This window comes from Ochlerotatus camptorhynchus, unplaced genomic scaffold (genome assembly GCF_037179485.1).
Source record: "Ochlerotatus camptorhynchus isolate MF236.1 unplaced genomic scaffold, CSIRO-AGI_Acam_v1.1 ptg000291l, whole genome shotgun sequence".
In the NCBI taxonomy this organism is placed as follows: Eukaryota; Metazoa; Arthropoda; class Insecta; order Diptera; family Culicidae; genus Ochlerotatus; species Ochlerotatus camptorhynchus.
The window spans coordinates 2,768,849-2,790,270 of NW_027040780.1; the positions used below are offsets into that span (position 1 = coordinate 2,768,849).

The window sequence follows — 21,422 nt, forward strand, 5'->3', positions numbered from 1 at the left end:
GGCGTGACTCTCCAGACATTCTGAAATGGGTTGCTGGATCTGCAATAGAACTATCACCTTCTAACTCCCGGACTAAAGCTGTCTACAATGACCATAAATGTGACATTGTAGAGAGAGTTCTTCCATAATAACACTGCCGGCCAGTGGGGGTTAGAGGGAATACACATACACACATATTTCAGAATCGCGTGTAATCTTTATTTTTGTGACTCTGAGAAACTGGAAAATACTGTGAAATACCCCACGATATGGGAGTTTTTGGAATCGGGGTGAAATTGTGAGTTGTTTGACAATATTTACCAGTTTTTCTGTGCCACCTTCTTGGATTTCAACGCCAGTGTGTACCAGTGTGACGCCGAAGCTCGTTCGGTTGCTATCACGTTCGTGCTGCCTATTGCAAAATTTTCATCCGATATTTTTTTATATCTTGAGCAGATCAAACATTCCGACTTCCAGCGAAAAATATAAGCCTACCCGACACCAACCTGACTTCTACCAAACCCCAACCTGATGTTGGCCCAACATCGACCCGACATAAAAACAGAATTGACACGACATCGACCCGACATTTGGCCGACGTCGATCATAAATATACCTTACATTGATCCGACATCAGGCTGACATGTTCGTGATAATTTATCTGGGTTTCTTCCATACTCCACTGCCGTATATCAAATGTATGTAATGTCTCGTGACAGCCTTTTCGTGACAGCCACTTGGGTAAGCTGAGGGATGTAGTCGGTTTGTGAAGGGTGTCATGACGACAGAAATATTGAAAACCTGGTCATAAAGAAATGTATAAATACAGCCCATTCGGTTCACTACTTTCCAAGCACGATGATTTTAGCAAAGCGGGTATATATGCAACTGTTCTAATACAGCTTTCATTCGTTCGTGCGTGCGATGTTGCCAATACAATTCGAATTCAGATATGAACGTACGGTAGTAAGCGGTAGTAAAGCACACAAAGCAACATTAAATGCAAGTGTAAACCAACTGTCGCGAGAAGGCTGTACTATTTGAAAGCCTGTATAGAACAGTCCTTCAGCTATAAAAAGTATCAAAATATTTCATGGCGGTGGGATCTCGTGCTTTAACTCTTGCATCTCGAGTCAAAGTGTAGATTCAAAAGTGATTAATTGTTGTTACGCGGTTGTTTACAAACTTTTATTTGTAACCAAGTCGGGTAAAACAATACGACGGAAAACGTCGTATGACAATATCATGGAACATCACGGACTCCTGGAGCTGCTCCAATTTGGCTTCCCATTGATGCATTCGTCTATAGTACGGATCAGACGATACAAAAAAACAGGATCGTTCCTTTGTTCTCGAGTATCGCTAATTCATTTGGGTATGCATACTCGCTTTGTTAGATTTTATTATGTTGTAGAAGATCACCTTGTTCTTTTACAGAATATTAGACCGGTACGGCATGCCAGTATCTTAAAATTGGATCAGCCGGTTTCAGTTGTTGAAAACGGATTTCATCGAAAATCATTCCTAATCTTGTTTGACAACTCACTAGGTAATAGCCGGTCGAACTCCAGACGAAACTAGAACCGCACTACCATTCATACTGGCGACAACGCTCTGATGAGACAACGAAACCTTACCCCCAAACTCCTCCCCTGATCCTATCCTTCGGAAATGTACCTCTCTAACCTCGAGTAAGCCGCGAGTATTCGGCCCAACTCCTACTAGACATAGAATTAAGTGAATTTTGTTAAAAACAAAGAACAATGAACTATCGGCTCCGTAAAGCTAACGTGATTGAGCCTTCCAAATAAACGAACTAGTTAAAAAAAAACTCACTAGGTAAGCCGCTTTCAATCTGATCGATCTTATTTGTTCGCTGCGCACATCTTCGTCTTGTTCCAGTCGGGTCGCTACCAAGAACCATTTTCATTGGGTCTTTATCAGACAATTTTACGATATGCCCAGCCCACTGTAGTCACCCGATTTTTGTATTTGATCTAAATTTCTTAACTTACAAACCTGCTGCAATGCTACTTGATGATTCAATTATTTTACAGAGCGATTCAACAATCTCCGAGCTGAATTCAATCTTTTCAATATTGGTTTAAAATTTGTATAACTCAGACCAAATCAGAAACGATGCAGGAAATTTATAATTGAGGTGACCCTTTTCAAAGCAGACTCAAAGCTGAGTCTGAACTTTTTAGAAGTGAATTCAATCTTTCGAATAAGTCATCAACATTTTTCTAACTGAGTCTAAACTTTTCTGTTATGTTATTCAATCCTTTTTTAAGTTGTCACAGCTTTCCTGAAGTGATCCAAGATATCCAGAACCCAAGTTTTAAAGAATTGGTTTCGCATTTTCAGGAGTGAGGCCACATTAGCTGATATAATCCCTTTCCTAAATTAATCCAAAGTTTCCTGCATTGATTCAACTTTTTCCGAACTGAATCCAAACAAGTCAGAACGGGTTTGAAATTGTACATAAACGAGTCTCAGATTTTTGTTAACTGGTTTGGCATTTGGCAACGTGACAATATTGTTTAGGTCATCTAGTTTTCCGACACTTTTTTGAGTTTAAATTTTCCAAATGAAGTCAAGCCTTTTCTGAAGTGGTTAAATACCTTCCTTAGGGTGTCCAAACTATTCTGTTGAGTGATTGAATTATATTTAATGTTAGCCTGAGCTTTCCTGAAGTGATTTAACTTACTTTTAACTTAGATTCCGCTTTCTTAGACCCCTTCCTTGTTCTTGTGAGATTCACATTCTTTGAAAATTAAGCTAATATTTTAAAGAATGGACCTTCGTGTTCGTTCATACTTGATGGTAGTTTTTTTTGAAGCAAGCACAATTGTTGATAATAATGGGTTTACATCAACAAAAGTACGTATTTTTTTTTACAGAAAATTGGGTTTCTTGATCAGCCCAGTTGGATTTTGGCTCTGTCCTGTGAAAAACAGGCTTGGATTTTATAGAATATACCTTTGTGAGTTCATACGTGAGAGTAGATTTTTTTGAAGCCATATTGGGTTTCGGTTCTGTCGTTTGAAATTTGTGCTTTGATATTATAGAATAGAAATTGCTGAATCCATACGTAAAGGACAAACCTGGTTAATATTCACCAAAGTATGTATTTTCATAGAAATTTGATTTTTCTGTTTTGCCGAACTGAATTTTGCCTCCTAAATTTGAACAATTGGCTTGTATTTTATAGAATAGAACTTGTTGAATCCATATTTAATGATTGAATTTCTCATTTTTTTAGAAAACCAAGTTCACAAAAGCACGTATTTTCAAAAATAAAACTTTGATTTTCTGTTCTGCTAAGTTGAATTTCGGCTCCGATCTTTGAAAATAGACTTGGATTTTATAGAATGAACCTTGCTGAATCTAAACGTGATGGTACATTTTTTTTGAAGTATGCACAACTTGGTTTAAATTCTCAATAGTAGGTATATTCATAAAAAATTGAATTTCCTGTTCAGCCAAGTTGAATTTAGACTTCTTCATTTGTCGTTTCTTTTGCAATAAGCATAAAATAAATAAGAAATTATCTAAAAATCAGCAAAATTCTACATGACATAAATTTAATTCGCATCCTGTCTGCTTCTTTAAGCGAAATATCAGAAAGACAGTTCAGTTTGGTTTTGTGTATCTTCACTATGGGCATTACGAATAATATCAAATTTTAAGAAAATAAATCCAGCACTAGTGCCACCACTGGGCCTCAGACATAAATTTCTAGTCCCTACATGCGCCCCGATTCCAAAAATACCCATATTGTGCGATATTTAACAATATTTTAAAATCCTTTTTTACGAAGTAAATCACAAAGAAAGAGTTTTGATTTGAACGCACTGATACGAACTATGAACCCTAAGATTGGTTTGTAAAATGAGCTTCCACTGTATCAGTTTATTTCAGATATACTACTTATATAACCTTCAACGTAGCATACTTTAATTCAAATCTCACTCGCTTTACCTTCATTGCCATCCTCAGTTTTTCACGAAAATTAAGTTCCAGCACTTCCGGAGTCCTGTCGATGCCCTGATTTTGAATGAATTTCCCAAGCACGGTTTTTTGTACCTCTATCATGTAGCGAAAAATGAATGTTTCATTCACTCCAAGAGTTTTTAGCTTCTAAAAGATACCACACGAATTTATACAGATTTATAAAATCACGTCCATGGCTGCTTGAACGAAAGAAATTTCTAATCCCACTTTCAATACAAGCTGACATTTGTACATACTTTAAAACAAAAATACTCGAACATATTAATTTTACCTATTGATAGTTGCATACATGTGAAATCCGTTAAAAGTTACTCCAAATCATCCATTAATCAAGGCCTGGAGTTGAAACAAGGTTAACAATTTTCTGATTAACTTGTGGAAGATAATAATTTATTTACAGCCGACCAAAATCAAAGAAGTGCGAATACATTTACAATGTTCAGTCTCCAATCGCTCAATAGTGCTGATCGATGTTGGCATAGCTCTCTCCGTGTGGGTGGTGGGCATGTCCGACGCGCTGCACATGTGGCTGGAATCCTCCCTTGTGGTCCGAGCTGTAGTCAACGACGCGGTGGGTGCCATCGGCCTCATCCAGAGTGTACTGTCCCTTCACGACATCTCCATCGCGGTGCTCCCAAGCGCTCTTGTGATCGTGGGTGTGTCCATCCTTGACTCCGTACTCGAACTTGTACTTGGGATGGGTGTGATGGTGATCCTCATGATGACCGTGATCTCCTCCGTAATATTGGGCGGAGGCAACAACGGCCAGACAGGCAACCAGAGCGATGATCTGTGCGCAAAACACAAATGTCCTTCGTCAGTGGTCAATGTGGATCAATTTCGATTATAATACAACCTACCTTGAACATCTTGGATTTCCTGTATTTTGGAGTACAACTGCTGTTTGTTGGAATGCTTATTGTTGACTGATGCCAGATCCAATTAGTTGAAGAACTTTTATACTGGCAGCTGGTTTGAATCGGTTTTCTATTTTCCATTTTCTGATTTTCCGTTCCATGGCGTGTCCACATGCAAGTTGATGTGGCTGCTGTGTGCATGGTAATTTTTACGATTTCATTCGTCTGTGATACGACGATGTACATATTAATGGAGAATGGATTAGTTTTGATTGCCAAATTCAATTTATCAGATCTACGTACATGCCACCGCATAATTTGGATTGATTGATTTACTTTACTCAATGCTGTTTTAACGTGACTATAATTGTTAAGATTTTGAATGTGCTTTAGATTAAATACTTCAGCTTTTGACTTTTTGACCTTTTGGCCTGTCGACCTTCTTTTTTTTACCTTCTGTCTATCGACCTTCCTTAAACCGTTAAAACACATGTTTTTGCTTAAGACCGTAAGGCACTATAACCAATCCTTGTTGAGTTACAGCATGTTTTAAATTTATTTTTATTTTAGGTATGAAAAAATCCGGACACATTTATAACGCTTCCATTAAGGCATTGTTTGAGTTAAATTTTTCAAAATTTCACTGACTCAAGCTGTGTATAGAATCACAGTAGGCATTGATTGTCAGGATAGGTTCATTAGTTTACATCATAGCTTCACCGGACCAAGCACGTCACGATTCGATCCTGCACGCTTGAAATGAAAATCCCGGGTAGGAATTGTATACTTCAGTTGGCCGGAAGAGTGCCCCGGAAGAATGTAAAATCAACAAGAAGTCGAAATTTCCCAATAAGCTCCTCTTTTGGCAAGGAATCTGCAGTTGTGGACTGAAAAGTGAAACTGTCGTTACTTCGCTGAAAAGTGAAACTTTCGTTACATTTCTTCTTCTTCTTCTCTGCATTTCAAGCTTATTGCATATCGCATATTAGCTTATTGCGTGCTCTCAACTTAGTGTTCTAGATGCACTTCCACAGTTATTAATTGAGAGCTTTCGATGCCTATACCATTTTTGCATTGATATAATTGTGTGGCAAGTCCAATCATACTTTTATGCCCAGGGAGGTCGAGAAATTTTCCAACCCGAAAAATTCCTAGACCGGACTGGGAATTGAACCCAGCCACCTCCAGCATTGTCTTGCTTTGTAGCTGCGCCTTTACCGACTGAGCTAAGGGAGGCCCCACTTTCGCTACATGAACCAGCATATTTTCCAGGAGGCGTGCCTTCGACTACTACTTTTTCTAAAGCAGCATGAGGTGGATTGCTTATTCTGGCCAGACTTGGCCATCTGCCACTACTCAAATTCCACCAAACAGTGGTACAGCGAACATGGTGTCACAGTGGTTCCCAAGGAGAAGAATCCGGCCAATACTTCGGAACTAAGGCTAATTGAGGAATACTGGTCAATTGTGAAGCCCATTGCTGAAGAAAAAGGGTGGAACTGCAATTGACCTGAAATATTTCAATCGGAAATGGAATTTGGTAGCCAAACAAGTGTGATCAGCGCTCGTGCAAAAGATGATGGGCCACGTACGAAGAAAAGTTCCAGCAATGGCCTATGGTAAGAAGGAAGACTGAAACAATGGTATTATAATAAGCAATATAATATAATATATATAACTCATTCTTAAACCTCAACAGGATTTTCTTGTCCGAATTTATTCGAGTTAAAACTTTAAGGTGAATGTGGAAAGTGGGTTATACTGTAAGCTATTGAACATAGAATTATAAAACTGTGCAGGATTTACTTGTATTATATTTTTAAAGTTTTTACGAATTTGTTTTTGCAAAACAAAGAGCTAAAGACACATTCTACAAGGATGTATTCACGCTTTTGCCTGATTTTTTGACAGTGTTTCTCAAGTAACAATCTAAATGCTTGGAAGATTTATTCTTATTTTATCATTGTTTTATCATAGCATCCCTTGCAGCCTGTGGTTGTATTACGGTTTTGTGTGCTTGTCATAAAATCAGGCCGTCAATTCGTCTATAAAACTGTTTTATGACTACTAAATTAAAACTCAGACTTCATAGTTTTAACGGTAGCTGTAAGGTGGTTCTGTATCACTACTTATAACTGCAGAATAAAACCAAAACAAAACATACAATTATGAAACAGCCAAAAAGGTTATCTTCCATTCAATTCCACTTAATTAATTTTAGTATCCATGACAGATACGTATTTCGACTACAATGTGCAGTCTTCATCAGTGTCATTCCCACTAAAGAACTTATCAAAATCTAACCCCCTTAAGTACTCATCCCGTAGGCAAAAAAGTCAAGATCATAGGTATAAAAATGAAACTACAATGTGTTGAATCGGAACCTACCTAACTAATAAAAACCAAAGATTTAAGTAAGCTAAAGGAGAAAAATTTATACAACTCTCTAATAAGGAAAATCCCAAAAGCTTGGTAGCAAATCTATTCAGATACATGATATAAAAACCCCTTCAGTGCTTTTGAACACGATGCAGATGAGACGATCGCCAGTATGAAACTCCTGGAGTATCTACAATTATGGGCTCCCTCATATAACATTAGGCATAGTGCGGTGAAGGAGCGCTTAAAAATATTGAACAAGTGGCTTTCCGATGCACTTCAGAAAGATCCACGAACCCTACTTAAAACTACGCATACAGTTTCACTAAATTCGGTTGGAGATGGCTAGTATTGGCATCACGGCTTTAAACCTTGTATTGAAAAAGCTTTTAGTGGATCGAATAAGCATTTCTTACATCTTGATTACAAGACAAAATAAGAGGATCGCTTAGAATGTTGACTTTTTGACAGGTTGCCATGGTTTTTGTTTTGTTTTGATTCACTGTACCGAATGAAACCAGCAAGCTAGTTATAGAGCTTAAATATAACTTAACGCTCTCAATTTGGACTACGAAATGCTAAGATAATCCATTAGGTTTATGTTATGCTATTGAATTCCAATCTAGGAGAATATGTTATATTGAGGTATATTTAGCAAGTATAACGTAAAAAATGTCGCCATATGAACAAATTTCACACAGTATGTATAATTACGCTTTAAATTATAGGCGATAAAATACTTTCATACATCTATGTATATTAAAATAATATGTGACTGGTTATTGCTCAACAGTAGTAAAAGTTTTGTACTAAAAAGATAATCTTTTAATGACTCTTTAAGGCATGGTGCTCAGTGCTGCACAATTTCGACAATACACGGTGATACTCAAAATTCTGCTTTGGTCACTCGTTTGAGCTAACAGTCATCGCCAAGGCAAACCATGTCAATTGTCAGTGACATTTTTGTCAGTGACGAACATGTGCTCATTTGTTTATTAGCTAAATTTAAAATGAAATAAAATGGCTTGCGAAAAACAATTACATGGAGCCATTAAAGTGACCAAGCATCTACGTCCTGAACAGCTTGGATAACAATAATGTGACTCAGAATGCAAGAAATTACCCTTTCTGTTACCAGGTGAATCTTTGTCATTGATGAAAAAAAGAATGAGATTTTGACAATGATTTTTTTGAGGATCAAGTCTATCATTGACTATGTGAAAACAATTTTGTCAATATCGCGCAAAAGTCTGTCAATGACAATGACAAATCTCAGCACTGATGGTGCTAATGCAGACAAATTAAAAATATCCCTATATTTTAGTATTCGCATGGCGCACTAAATTTATGCTCCTATTTGGTATAATAATCACCATAAATATTGTACGGCATGCTGTGAAGCATATACAGATTGGTTTAAAATTGTAATAAAGTCGTCAAAAGGTTGTTAAAAATTTCTGACCTGGAAGAGGTTTTATATTTTCATTTCTAACAACCACGTGTAGAGTGTGATAAAACTGACATAAAACCTATGCTCCTAAGGTAGTTTGCATATCAAGTTTTAATGATTAAAAAACTGGGCGAATTGGCCATGAAATGGCTGAATAGCAGTTCTCAGGAGGTTTTTAAAGCAATGTGGTCGTCAGTGAAGGCTTTATAATGAGGTTATAAAACTGCTCTAAAACTTCAATAAATTAAAAATTGTTGCTTGGGTTAATACCGTTCCGATTCAAATTTCGGACGATTCAAATTTCGGACACTTTCATTTTTAATTAAATATTACATCCAGTTAGAAACAAAGTAATAATGTTAGATGATCGTGGAGGGCACTAGTCAAAAAAAAATTAAAATTTACAAGACATGTGGATCATATTCGACCGAGATAATCAACTTTTAAAAGTGTCCGAAATTCGAGTTTAAGCGTCCGAAATTTGAATCGGCACGGTATATTAATTTAAAATGACCCTCAAATATTATTAAATATTTGAAAAGTGTGATAAAGTGCCAATAAGAATTGATCAATAGTTTATAATTTGAGTATTTCAAAATGATTTGGTGAGTGAGGATATTTCGTGACATTTCAACGATTTGCACTTCTCAACTACTCTACTCAAGAACTACTAACCAAATCGTTTTGAGCTGCTCCAATCAAAAATTCTTTATCAATTATTACTAAAAATGTTATGCACTTACCAAATTGGCAATAATATTAATTGGTAACTTATATATATTTTTCAGTTACTGTACAAAAACTTGTTGTAACGGTAACGTAGAATGTTCCTATAAAGGAAATTTCTGACTTGATCTCACCATTCTGATGATATTCTGAATGCGGTCCTCCCACATGATAAACCACAAAAGTTAATGTCTTACAGTTATCAAAATAAAAAAGGCATAATTTGACACAGCAGTTTAAGATTGCAGACGAATGTATTTAAAGAAACATTACCTATCCTAATATAGTCAAAGCAGAAAATGAAAAATAACAAACAAACCCATAAGCCACCAACCAGTATAAAAGTTCCACTGCTAATTAGATCTGGCATCAGTTCACACAAAGCAGTCTAACACACATCATTTCAAGTCCCACCTTACACAGGAAATCCAAGATGTTCAAGGTAGGTTGTATTATAATCGGAATTGATCCACATTGACCACTGACGAAGGACATTTGTATTTTGCGCACAGATCATCGCTCTGGTTGCCTGTCTGGCCGTTGTTGCCTCTGCCCAGTACTACGGAGGAGATCACGGTCATCATGAGGATCACCATCATTCCCACCCCAAGTACAAGTTCGAGTACGGAGTCAAGGATGGACACACCCACGATCACAAGAGCGCTTGGGAGCACCGCGATGGAGATGTCGTGAAGGGACAGTACACTCTGGATGAGGCCGATGGCACCCACCGCGTCGTTGACTACAGCTCGGACCACAAGGGAGGATTCCAGCCACATGTACAGCGTGTTGGACATGCCCACCACCCACACGGAGAGAGCTACGCCAACATCGATCAGCACTATTGAAGACTGAAAACTGCACATTAATTTGACTGTGAACCGTTGTAAATAAATAACTCAGATATGCTTATAGACTAACTGTCACCTATACTCCTTTGATCTTTTTTTTCCGAAATTCACATATTTTGAAAATCCATATCTCATGAACCAAGTATTGTGGCTTAAAACTTTTTAGTGAAATGATAAGGAAATTATCGCAGCAATCCATAAAAAATATAAGCTGAAAAATTATTTCCATTAATATTTTCATGGAATGCAGAGATAATTGCCTTATCATTTCACTATGCAATGTTCTTTCTGAGATTATTGGTTCATGAGTTATAAATTATAAACAGTACGGAGAAATTCGCAAAATTTCCAAAAAAGCCAACCAACACGTTCTTTTTTAATTATTCTTATTTTTATTCATGTATATACCCAAAAACTCTACCTGTGGGCAACATTTACTAAATTTCTGGGACCCTTCGGCCCAAACCTGACCGATAATTAAAAAAAAAAACTCAAAAATATTGGGATTATTTGGTTGAGTGTGTAATACATTATAGCAATTTTAGAAAAATGCCTCAGTGACGTCGGTGGTGTACTGATAAACGTGATTACCTCTCACCCCAGCAGGCCTGGATTCAATCCCAGTCGGTGCCACCGGGATGATCTGAGGCATAACATCTCTGATCACGCCTTCCTTCCGAAGGGAAGTAAAGCCGTTGGTCCCCGGTTCATGAGTTGATGGGTTGATAAGTAGGTGTGGGAGCTGCCTCCTTGGCGTCAGTAGCATTGGTGCTCTACACGGAAAACAAGATCGACGGAAAACAAATCAAGGGAAAAATATGATTCCAATTTAAACTGTTGAATTCACGACATGATAAATGTTTTTTCGACTGGAAGGCTCCTTCACTTCCCTAAGAAATAAAAGATCATCATGCTGCAACCATGGCGCAATAATGCAATAAGCATTATTACGGTTTCAAAGCTTAATAAGCCTGTTTAGCTGCATTAGACTACGTTTGCTTCTATATGCTAAATTCCAGACTTGGGAAGTGAACCGAGGCTGGATCGGATTGATTTTATCGCGGTTCATTTAAATTTGAGTAATAAATGGTCAATAGACTGATGCAAAATTTTAAATTTTCACTTCACAGTGCTTAAACGGCTCCAAATTGGGTCCTGCTTAGCCTCCCAAAATTTGAACTACTTTAGTAAGAAACTGACTTGGCATAAACCATTTCAAGATTATATGTTTTTGTTCATATCTGTCTAACAATGCACCACATCACTATGCTTTTGAAAATAATAGCAGTGATTGTAGCAAATTTTCTCAGCTACAGCTTTGTTCAGAACCACTGTTCAATCAAATGTAAGAAACAAAATTTATTAAAGATTCAAGTCACTGATGTCTTATGATTATGCTCATTCAACTGTTCAGCAGGCAACATTGGTGTTTCTGGGGCGAAGAATAGAGCACAAATATCATGGCTACTATGTCACACTGCAGAATGCAGTGTTGCCCACAGAACAGCTGCTTGATCATGCCATAAAAGTATCAATCTCTTAAACAATTAATATCATTTAAATTTGAGATATTCCGCAAAGTTGTAGCTTAGAGAATTTCCCGTTAAAATAGCTATAGTAATTTCTGAAAAATCAATATGAAAAATGGGTAGAAGACAATGAACAAAAAGTTTGGTTTTCCCATAGTAATTTCCATATAAACTTCGAATAGTTTGTGCCAAATCAATTTCTTACCAAATGAGTTTAAATATTGGGAGGCTAATCAGGACCTGATTTGAAACCGTTTGAGTACAGTGGAGCGAAAATTTAAAATTTTGCATCAGTTTAATGGTCAAGAACCAGCGTGACGAAGAAATTAGAACATTTAACCTAAACCGTTTTTAGAAGAACCTCGGTGAACCACGCAGTTTCGCATACCGCAGTTTTCGGGAACTGATGTCTTTCAACACGGTTTGTTGGCTCATGGTGCAAATAGTTCTAATTTATCGGCCAGGTTAGTTCTTGAACATTTATCAGTTGAATATACATCGGTTTTATGAAAACAATATTAACTTCAGTGAACCATGACGAAATGTATAGAGTATCGGTTCACAACCCCAGCCTGCAGAGCAAACGTTGATTCATGGGTTGTCAATAAATAAGCAGAATTCATCAATATTCACACAACGGTGCCGGTGGTGTAGTGGTAAGCGTGATTACCTCTCACCCCAGCAGGCCTGGGTTCAATCCCAGTCGGCGCCGCCGGTATGTTCTGAGGCATAACATATCTGATCACGTCTTCCTTCGGAAGGGAAGTAAAGCCGTTGGTCCCCGGTTCATGAGTTGATGGGTCGATAGGTAGGGTCCAGGTGTGGAAGCTGCCTTCCTGGCACGTCGGTAGCATTGGTGCTCAGCACGGAAAACAAGATCGATGGAAAACAAACCAAGAAAATAAAACAAAAATCACAGCTACGGACCTACTTAAATAACGCTAACTTGCGATAACATTGGAAAGATTGTAATGTTCAGGTTGTTTTAAAAATTTATGACATATTGACTTCGATTTGGATCCCGGCGTTCCGATATTCTCAATACATATGACTGCTATCAAAGGACAAGTAGCAATGAGTGCAAAATAATTCTGTATCAAATTAGTGGTTGAAAGTAAATAGTTTATTTACAACAATCGATGATCAGAACCATCGACAAACTGATTTGCAACTTTCAGTCTTCAATAGTGCTGATCGATGTTGGCGTAGCTCTCTCCGTGTGGGTGGTGGGCATGTCCGACGCGCTGCACATGTGGCTGGAATCCTCCCTTGTGGTCCGAGCTGTAGTCAACAATACGGTGGGTGCCATCGGCCTCATCCAGAGTGTACTGTCCCTTCACGACATCTCCATCGCGGTGTTCCCAAGCGCTCTTGTGATCGTGGGTGTGTCCATCCTTAACACCGTACTCGAACTTGTACTTTGGGTGGGAATGATGGTGATCCTCATGATGACCGTGATCTCCTCCGTAATATTGGGCGGAGGCAACAACGGCCAGACAGGCAACCAGGGCGATGATCTGTGCGCAAAACACAAATGTCATTCGTCAGTGGTCAATGTGGATCAATTTCGATTATAATACAACCTACCTTGAACATCTTGGATTTCCTGTGTAAGTTGGGGCTTGAAATGATGTGTGTTAGACTGCTTTGTGTGAACTGATGCCAGATCTAATTAGCAGTGGAACTTTTATACTGGTTGGTGGCATATGGGTTTGTTTGCTATTTTTCATTTTCTGCTTTTCTTCTGCATGGCATGTTCAAATGCTGCTTAATGTGACTACCGTGAGGAAGGTGGTCTGTTTTCGAATTCTGTTTTGAGTCTCACTTTTATTAGGATAGGTTAGGTTTATTTCATTAGTTTTGCCAGCTTTCTTAAACTGTTATGTCACATTATGCCTGTTTGATTGAGTTAACTTTAAATGCATTCGATTTGATGTTTGACTTTTGAAGGCACGACTTGAGCTTTGTTTGAAAATACTTATCGAAAATCACAGAAATAATCGTATAAAGTACTGGATACATAATATTGTGCAAAATTTATAAAACATATCTCAAAAATAGGCTGCTTTGGTTTTACAGCAAATTGAATTCGCCATGTTGCTTTATTTCAATAACTCCGAAGACAGTCACACTTAATTACTTGCAATCACAGAAAATGGAAAGAGACTTGATCTAAATATTTCAAGACATTGTAAGTCTAATCATGTAACAAATCGTACGATGCTTGATATTTTTCGTGAATTCCTTAATATTATTACGATACTGACCCAAGATGTGGTTGTAATTCCTTGTAACGCGACATAGATTCTAAAGCATGATCCGATGCAATGCTGGGTGAGAATCTGCAGTCACCGACATTGAAACGCATTCAAGCAAATAGCATGCGAACATGCCGTGAAAAAGGAAAGCAGATAATGGAAATTTGAAAACAAGTCAAACAATCACAAACCACTATAAAAGTTTTACAGCTAATTGGATTTGGCATCAGTTTACAAGAGGCGTTCCAACAATCAGCATTACAAACCCCACCAAACACAGGAAATCCAAGATGTTCAAGGTAAGTTACATTGAAATCGAAATTGGCCCGCATTGGCCACTGACGAACGGCATTATGCACAGATCATCGCTCTGGTTGCCTGTCTGGCCGTTGTTGCCTCCGCCCAGTACTACGAAGGAGATCACGGTCAGCATGAGGATCACTATCATTCCCACCCAAAGTACAAGTTCGAGTACGGCGTCAAGGATGGACACACCCACGATCACAAGAGCGCTTGGGAGCACCGCGATGGAGATGTCGTGAAGGGACAGTACACTCTGGATGAGGCCGATGGCACCCACCGCGTCGTGGACTACAGCTCGGACCACAAGGGAGGATTCCAGCCACATGTGCAGCGCGTCGGACATGCCCACCACCCACATGGAGAGAGCTACGCCAACATCGATCAGCACTATTGAAGATAGAAATTTACACATTTATTTGGCTTTGGACCGTTGTCAATAAATTATTACCATAGGTATGCTCATTCCAATCATTCCGCAAGCACTTGTAGTCCTCTGAAGTCATCTTGTCTTCTTTCCTGACCATCTCTGAACGTCGAAGTTCCAAGAAAATCAATCAATGTTCATACACTCATAACCCGTAACGTGGGTAGATCACCTCATAGTGGTGCGTCACGGTTTTCCACTGAACTATAATCCTGACAACTTCAAACTAAGGTTTTCAGTAGCCAAAGGGACACATCTTAGTCCTTGTTAATTTTTAAGTTTTGTTGATAGTGTTGATATTTTTGGGGCCTCAAATAGCTAAGTCATTAAATGTACGGTACCAAGCTTGAGGCGGCTCCATGGAAGCTTCTATATCAGCCATTCCATAGCAAAGCGATAGAATGGTTCTTAGAATTTCATAAAAATTGGTAGATTTGTTTCTTATCACTAACTATTAGACTCGTTGTTTTTTTTTATTAACAAATATTTTGTTTAGTACAAATATAATGATATAAAAACAAATTAATTTTGTTGTCAAAAACATTGATTGTATTTGTTTTTTTTTTTTATGGTTTGGAGGGTACCACAATTTTTTTGTTAGTATATTTCCTGGAAAATTGAGGGTTTTTTTTACGTAACATATAAAATATCAGTTTTTTTTTTGTATTTTTGAGTTACATTTTTTTTAGGTTAGCAAGTTTCAAGTTTTCGTTCAATACTCCTATGTGACTAGACTTTCATGCGCCTCCATTGACTTAAAGTGACTGTTACATAGTATTGAGCGAAAACCAAAAACTTGATAACTTCAAAGAAATATAATTCAAAAACGAAAAATAAACACACAGCAGATTTTTTATTTATTTTTTTTTAGCCTAAGTTTTTAAGGAAAAATATAACATTATATTCCACTTCCTGTCTACAAACCATGAAAACTAAAAAAAAAAAATAAAACCAATCAATGTCTTCGGTACAAAATCCCAATTTTTTAAAATGTACGTTTCTAATATCTATTGCGATAAGAAATGAAATAACGAATTTTTACGAAATTCTGAGAACAACTATATTGTTTTGCTATGGAATGGCTGATAAAGGTTAAGTAAGCCAGTGTTGGCACTAGCAATGGGTGATCTTGGATCAAAACACAGAAGATCGATTCTTTTGGTTCGATTAATCGATTTTTTCAATCGATCCCAAACATGACAAAAATTGACTAGATCGATCCTTTTCATTCGATTTTTGTTTCGATCCAAAAAGAAAATTTCATTGCATTTGCATTTGCATTTACAATTTAATATTGATTTTTTTTTTGTCTTCAGCTTTGCACATCACTTGCCTTGAACATGGATTCTGCCAAACAACCAGTGTGACAGTTCAATAGGCAAGAACGAGAAAGAGAAAGTTTGGGGCTCCAGAGATGTTTATAGACCTTTTTAACGTTGAGCTGCTGGATACATTTGCTATTGCAACGCTCCTTGATCCCCGTGTCAAGACACTGTAATTGGAGTCTTTAGCTCATGCTCGGGCAGTAAAAATTGTATCGGAGCAGATCTATAGTACCGAAAGAGCATACATCTGTCCCCTCACCAAAACCAACCGGAGGCGAAATGGTAAAGAAAGTTAAAATCTACATATGTTCAAACATTCACTTCTTATGACATATTTCAGGTGCATCAGTCCTCTGCTATGTCAGAACTGGATCGCCATGGGGGCATATCGGCATAATTACAAAATTTCTTACATTAGCCTGTTTTCCCACGTTCTGTCGATTCTTCTCAAAAATGAGAGAAAATCCGTATTGAATATCCCCATGTATACCCCATTGCTCGAAACTATTTATCAATAATGGTAACAAGTGTTCCGTCAGAGAGGCTATTCTCTAAAACTGGTGAAACCACACAGAATCGATATCGGCTCAATTCAAAATGCATGGCTCAATTAGCTTTCTTGGAGTCCTTTTCGAATGAGTTTTGGGATATCTGAATAAAGTACTTTCCGTACTTACCTACTTTTACACTCCGACCATGTAATCGTTTTATTTCATATGTTAATCTTTTGTTTTTTTTTTAATCGTTCATTTAATTCCAATAAACCTTTTAAATCACTCACCAAATCAAGTATCCTGAGCAAAAACTTCCACATGTCAAATGAAATAAAAATAGTCATTTACTATACACTCACAACGTTTACTGCGGTCGTACTACACAATTTACTTCTAAATGATATCAATCATCACACTAAATGACTATTATAAGGGAAATGCCATAACATCTTGTGTAGCTTATGTAACGTAATATAAACTTTATGCTGAACTTGGCGTTAATTTGCACCAACTTTCCTATGATCCGTTATATTTGAAAAATGTGTTTTTTTGAAAAAAAAAATATCGATTCAAAAAGATCGATTCAAAATGATTATTTTCAAAAAAAATTATTGATTCACTAAGATCGATTCTTGCCTCAAGATCGCCCAATGCTAGTTGGCACTAGTTAGTAAGGATTCTTTGTTTTTTACATTTTATAAACCCCCATGTTGGGTCGCATCTGATAACTTAAAAATGAAGTTTAAAGCATTCTGAATAATAAGGTGATGCGAAATCTGTTAATTTTGCATCACGAAACATCTAATAATTGATTTTAAGTCTCTAGCTCCAGCGCAAGTTTTGGCAACGGAAAGGGACATTTACTTAGCAAAACCGAAAAGAGGAAATTCGAATTCTCTATGAACTAAAAACAAAGCTGGTGTTCTATACAAAAGCGGACAAAGGTAATGCAGTAGTGATTTTGGACAAAGAGGACTATGACAATCGGATGGCGTAAAAAATTACTTATGGCCCATACAGGCAGTTGAGGATTGACCCCCTCTCATTTGTGTGGATAAAACGTTGAAGGCGTTTATTGGCAACACTACGAATCAATTAAAAGTTTCAAACCCTAATCTACCTAGGATCAAAGGTGTACCAAAGATTCACAAACCAGGAAACGAAATGAGAGAGAGAGATTATCTCGGTTGAAGGATCCCCCACTCATAAGCCGGCCAAATGGCTAGTAAAGGAATTTCAAAATATGCCTAAACCCTTTACCACTGAGGATCGCAGTAGGCCGTGCTTGAAAGCTGACGTGTTTTTCTTTTGCTGCGTATTTTTCGTCAGCGAATTAAGCATGTTTTGCTTTCAAGTTTCAAGTGTTCTTTTTTTTGTTTATGTATTTATTTGGTAAGGCTCAACCGAATTAACTTTACAGAGCCGAGGATTCTTGGTCACTATACAATACATCTTAAAAATATAGTCAAAAGATACAACACAATAAACACTTTATCTTCCACTATCCAAAAAGCCTCCTCCATCAGAACTGGAGCCGCTTCCAGTAGTTTCATTGTATGGCATATTGTTGTACGCCAACGAGGGTCAGAGCGCGTCCATTGCAGCAATGGACGCAAAACGTGGTTAGCACTCACACACTCATCACGAAACGGTTGCTTTCCAAAGTCGACGACGCATCGACCGAAAGAACTGCTGATGAAGAACAATGAGGAGGACCACACAATGGTTGCTGCCGAGAAAACAGACGATCGCGTAGCACACATCGAGAGTGGTCTGCTTTTGTCGACAGCCGAGTGAACACTGTCAAGTGTTCTTAAAGTTATCATTTAGTGATATATCGTGTTTTGCCTGTGTTTGCCTTGAGTGACTCGGTTGACCTTGAAACTATCTTCTTAAAATCTACGACGCAGCTTCAGTTTCATTGTTCGGTGTCGAAAATTGCCTCTCGGGAGCTCGGTTCTCCGAGTTTGGATCAGCAAGTTTTCCGCTATGTTGGTGTCGTAGATTGTGAGCAATATGAAAGATGCCTCGTTAGATACGCCCAAGACTGGACGGGTATCTGGTGGCCACGAAAGGTTCCTGTGGAAAGCACTAGACGCGAACCTTCTCCCATGGCAATGCAAGACAATTTGTGTTCGTTGAAGGAAGTATTACGACAAAGATGAATCACGAAATGAGATGCAAAGCGTAGAGAAAAACATGGATTTGCAGGATAAGTTCAAATACTTTTTACAATTAAAAAAAAAAAAACCTAAACTAAATACGTGCCAGGATTCAAAAGGACATTTTGAAACTGAAAGTGTGGGTGTGTGTAATACTAATATCCAATTGGTAGAGGTAATAATACATACATGCGGGGCTTATTGTAAGTGAAAGTAACATCGGAATAGGCGTGAATCTCCAGACATTCTGGAATGAGTTGCATTTGATGTCACAGCACTTTTTCCGAGTGTACCAGTAATGGAAGCCATCAGCCTTTTAGAGGACTGGCTTCTGAAGCAACGTGAGGATTCTACTTGGAAAAACAAAGTTCGGTAATATCTCAAGCTTACTCGTCTTTGTATGGAGGAAAATTATGCCATTTCCAGAGGAAATTTTTATAAACAAACTAAAGGTGCTCCTATGGGCAATCCACTTTCTCCATTTTTATGTGAATTGCTCATGGCTAACCTAGAAAATATTCTGGCGGATGGGAATTTGTGGCTCAAGTGTTGGTATAGGTACATGGATGGCATTTTAGCATTGTAAAACGGAAAGATTTATCAAAAATCCATAAGCAACGTTCACAAGGACATCAAATTTACTCACGAAGAAGAGAGAGACGGCAAACTCCTCTTCTTAGAGCTTCTCATCATCAGCGAAACGTATTCGTTCAATTTCGAAATCTATAGGAAACCAACAAATTCAAAGAGAATAATACCAAGCACTTCAAACCATTTCCATCGACACAAAATGGCCGCTTTCCACCACATGGTTCACAGGATGCAAACGCTTCTATTTTAACTCAAAGGATGTTGCTCTGCTAAACGACAGTCGCTCAGTGCCCAATATGTGCACGATTGTTATTAGCTACAAGTGACACGTGGGCCAAAACTGGAAAAGGGGATGCGACCCGAATCGTACCTTCCTCAACATTGTCCTTTCTATATACAATTTTCACACTGCCGTACTGTAATGGAACTATCAACTCTATACCTCCAAACTCCACTTTAAGTCTAATATTTGACTTTAAGCATCTCCAACTATGGAAATCGTTCATGAATTAAATAATGACACATGAATAGTCAAAGAATGTACAACCATCCAGCATTTTAAATATTTCTGTAAATTATGAATTTCGAATTTTATCTGTACCGGTGATTCTGAAAATTTGTCTATTAGCTTTGAACCATTCACAGATTTTTTTTTGGATTTCTTTTATGAACTTCCGTACAAACATCTATGAATTTCCTATATGTAGTCCATATGGAGGCTATCGATCACTCTCATAGATTTCACAATAATGTAAGATTTCTCTACAGGTGACTCTTAAAATCCACCGAAAATTATTTTCAAATTTCTAACCAATATTGTAACTAATTCCGGAATGCTCGCGAACATTTTCTACTGTATTCTTATTTGAGTTGCCTTAAATATTTTGCTGGAAGTTTCTTAGGAATGCTTCACGAATTTTTGTTTTGAAACTATCCTACGAACCCTCCTTGGAATTAATATTATCGAATACTGCTCAAAATTGCCCAAGAATTTTAATAAGCACAATCTTGAAATTCACACTGGACTTGACTGCAGTTCTCCCTTCTATTTCTTTAGAATTATAATTTCCATTATTATTAAGAAATTCTAAGCGGCGGTGGTGTAGTGGTAAGCTTTATAACCTCTCACCCTAGCAGGCCTGGGTCCAATCCCAGTCGGTGACACCGGGATGTTCTGAGGCATAACATCTCTGATCACGCCTTCCTTCGGTCCCCGGTTCATGAGTTGATGGGTCGATAGGTAGGGTCCAGGTGTGGGAGATACCTCCCTGGCGTCGGTAGGATTGGTGCTCAGCACGGAAAACAAAATCGACGAAAAACAAAAATCAAGGAAAAAATAAATTTATGGAATTCTAGTCAGAATAACTACTTTTGTCAGGGAAATGACTCCACTACTTCTCCATACCATTCAACTGATTCATCTCACAATTATGTTTTCCTAATTATTCTTCTTAAATTCTCATGACATCATGCTTCAAATTTTCTTGGAATTTCTCCTAAAAATAGACCACTTGCTGAAGTCACCCCTTGATATGACCACCATCATTCGATTCTCAATTTTTTTTTTCGTGAAAGATGAGCTATTTTTCAGGACTCCTAGCCTGCGCTGTATTATTAAGTGGGATTTTCAGCCCAATTTTCCCGTTGTGCAGTGGGGTGAATGACTATAAAGTACAGGCTATAAACAGTATTTTCGAATTTTTCTTTATCTGATTTGGTCAGGGAAACTAAGGCTAATATATTGAGTTATTCTGTTTATGTCGCTTCGAAACGGATTGGTATCCAAAATGCACTTCGACAGTTATTAACTGAAAGCTTTCTGTGTCAATACGAATGCATGAATTTGTTTATCTATTGAGTGGCTGACACAATGATACTTTATACAAAGAGTAGTCCAAAAAATGTCCAACCCCCTGAACCCGACCGGAAATCGAACCCGCTGCCTCCAGCTTGGATATACCGTGCCTTTACTGACTAGGCTATCAACAAGGCTTATACATTAACAAGGACTAAGAGATGTCCCTTTGATTACTGAAAAGGAAATTCTGTCATCTTAGTTTGAAGTTGTATGGAAGTT

The 21,422-nt window shown here is 37.8% G+C and overlaps 5 protein-coding genes across 7 annotated transcripts in view; 3 read left to right on the forward strand and 2 right to left on the reverse strand.

The window, feature by feature from the left end:
* The window catches only part of GV1, a 184,118-nt gene that overhangs the window by 148,070 nt on the left and 14,626 nt on the right, over positions 1-21,422 (forward strand). The gene's annotated exons all lie outside the window — the stretch shown is intronic.
* LOC135706805 (cuticle protein 19-like) overlaps positions 1-21,422 on the forward strand; it is a 42,713-nt gene that overhangs the window by 17,796 nt on the left and 3,495 nt on the right. The window contains exons 1-2 of one of the 3 annotated variants that reach the window (XM_065228473.1): positions 14,195-14,345; positions 14,408-14,749. The exons of 1 other annotated variant lie outside the window; for it this stretch is intronic. In XM_065228473.1, coding sequence (XP_065084545.1) covers positions 14,337-14,345; positions 14,408-14,743 — 345 coding nt within the window. In that variant the 5' untranslated portion in view covers positions 14,195-14,336 and the 3' untranslated portion in view covers positions 14,744-14,749. Of the gene's footprint in view, positions 1-14,194; positions 14,346-14,407; positions 14,750-21,422 lie in introns of those variants that run through there. One more of the 3 variants, XM_065228472.1, reaches the window with a different exon arrangement.
* LOC135706810 (cuticle protein 19-like) lies at positions 4,451-4,865 on the reverse strand. Its single transcript, XM_065228479.1, has 2 exons — positions 4,857-4,865; positions 4,451-4,786 (listed from the first exon to the last, which is right to left on the reverse strand). The coding sequence occupies exons 1-2, from the start codon at positions 4,863-4,865 to the stop codon at positions 4,451-4,453; spliced, it is 345 nt and encodes a 114-aa protein (XP_065084551.1).
* On the forward strand, positions 9,796-10,263 carry LOC135706804 (cuticle protein 19-like). Its single transcript, XM_065228469.1, has 2 exons — positions 9,796-9,850; positions 9,921-10,263. Exons 1-2 carry the CDS (start codon positions 9,842-9,844, stop codon positions 10,254-10,256), a joined length of 345 nt encoding a protein of 114 aa, XP_065084541.1. The 5' UTR covers positions 9,796-9,841; the 3' UTR covers positions 10,257-10,263.
* LOC135706809 (cuticle protein 19-like) lies at positions 12,970-13,384 on the reverse strand. Its single transcript, XM_065228478.1, has 2 exons — positions 13,376-13,384; positions 12,970-13,305 (listed from the first exon to the last, which is right to left on the reverse strand). The coding sequence occupies exons 1-2, from the start codon at positions 13,382-13,384 to the stop codon at positions 12,970-12,972; spliced, it is 345 nt and encodes a 114-aa protein (XP_065084550.1).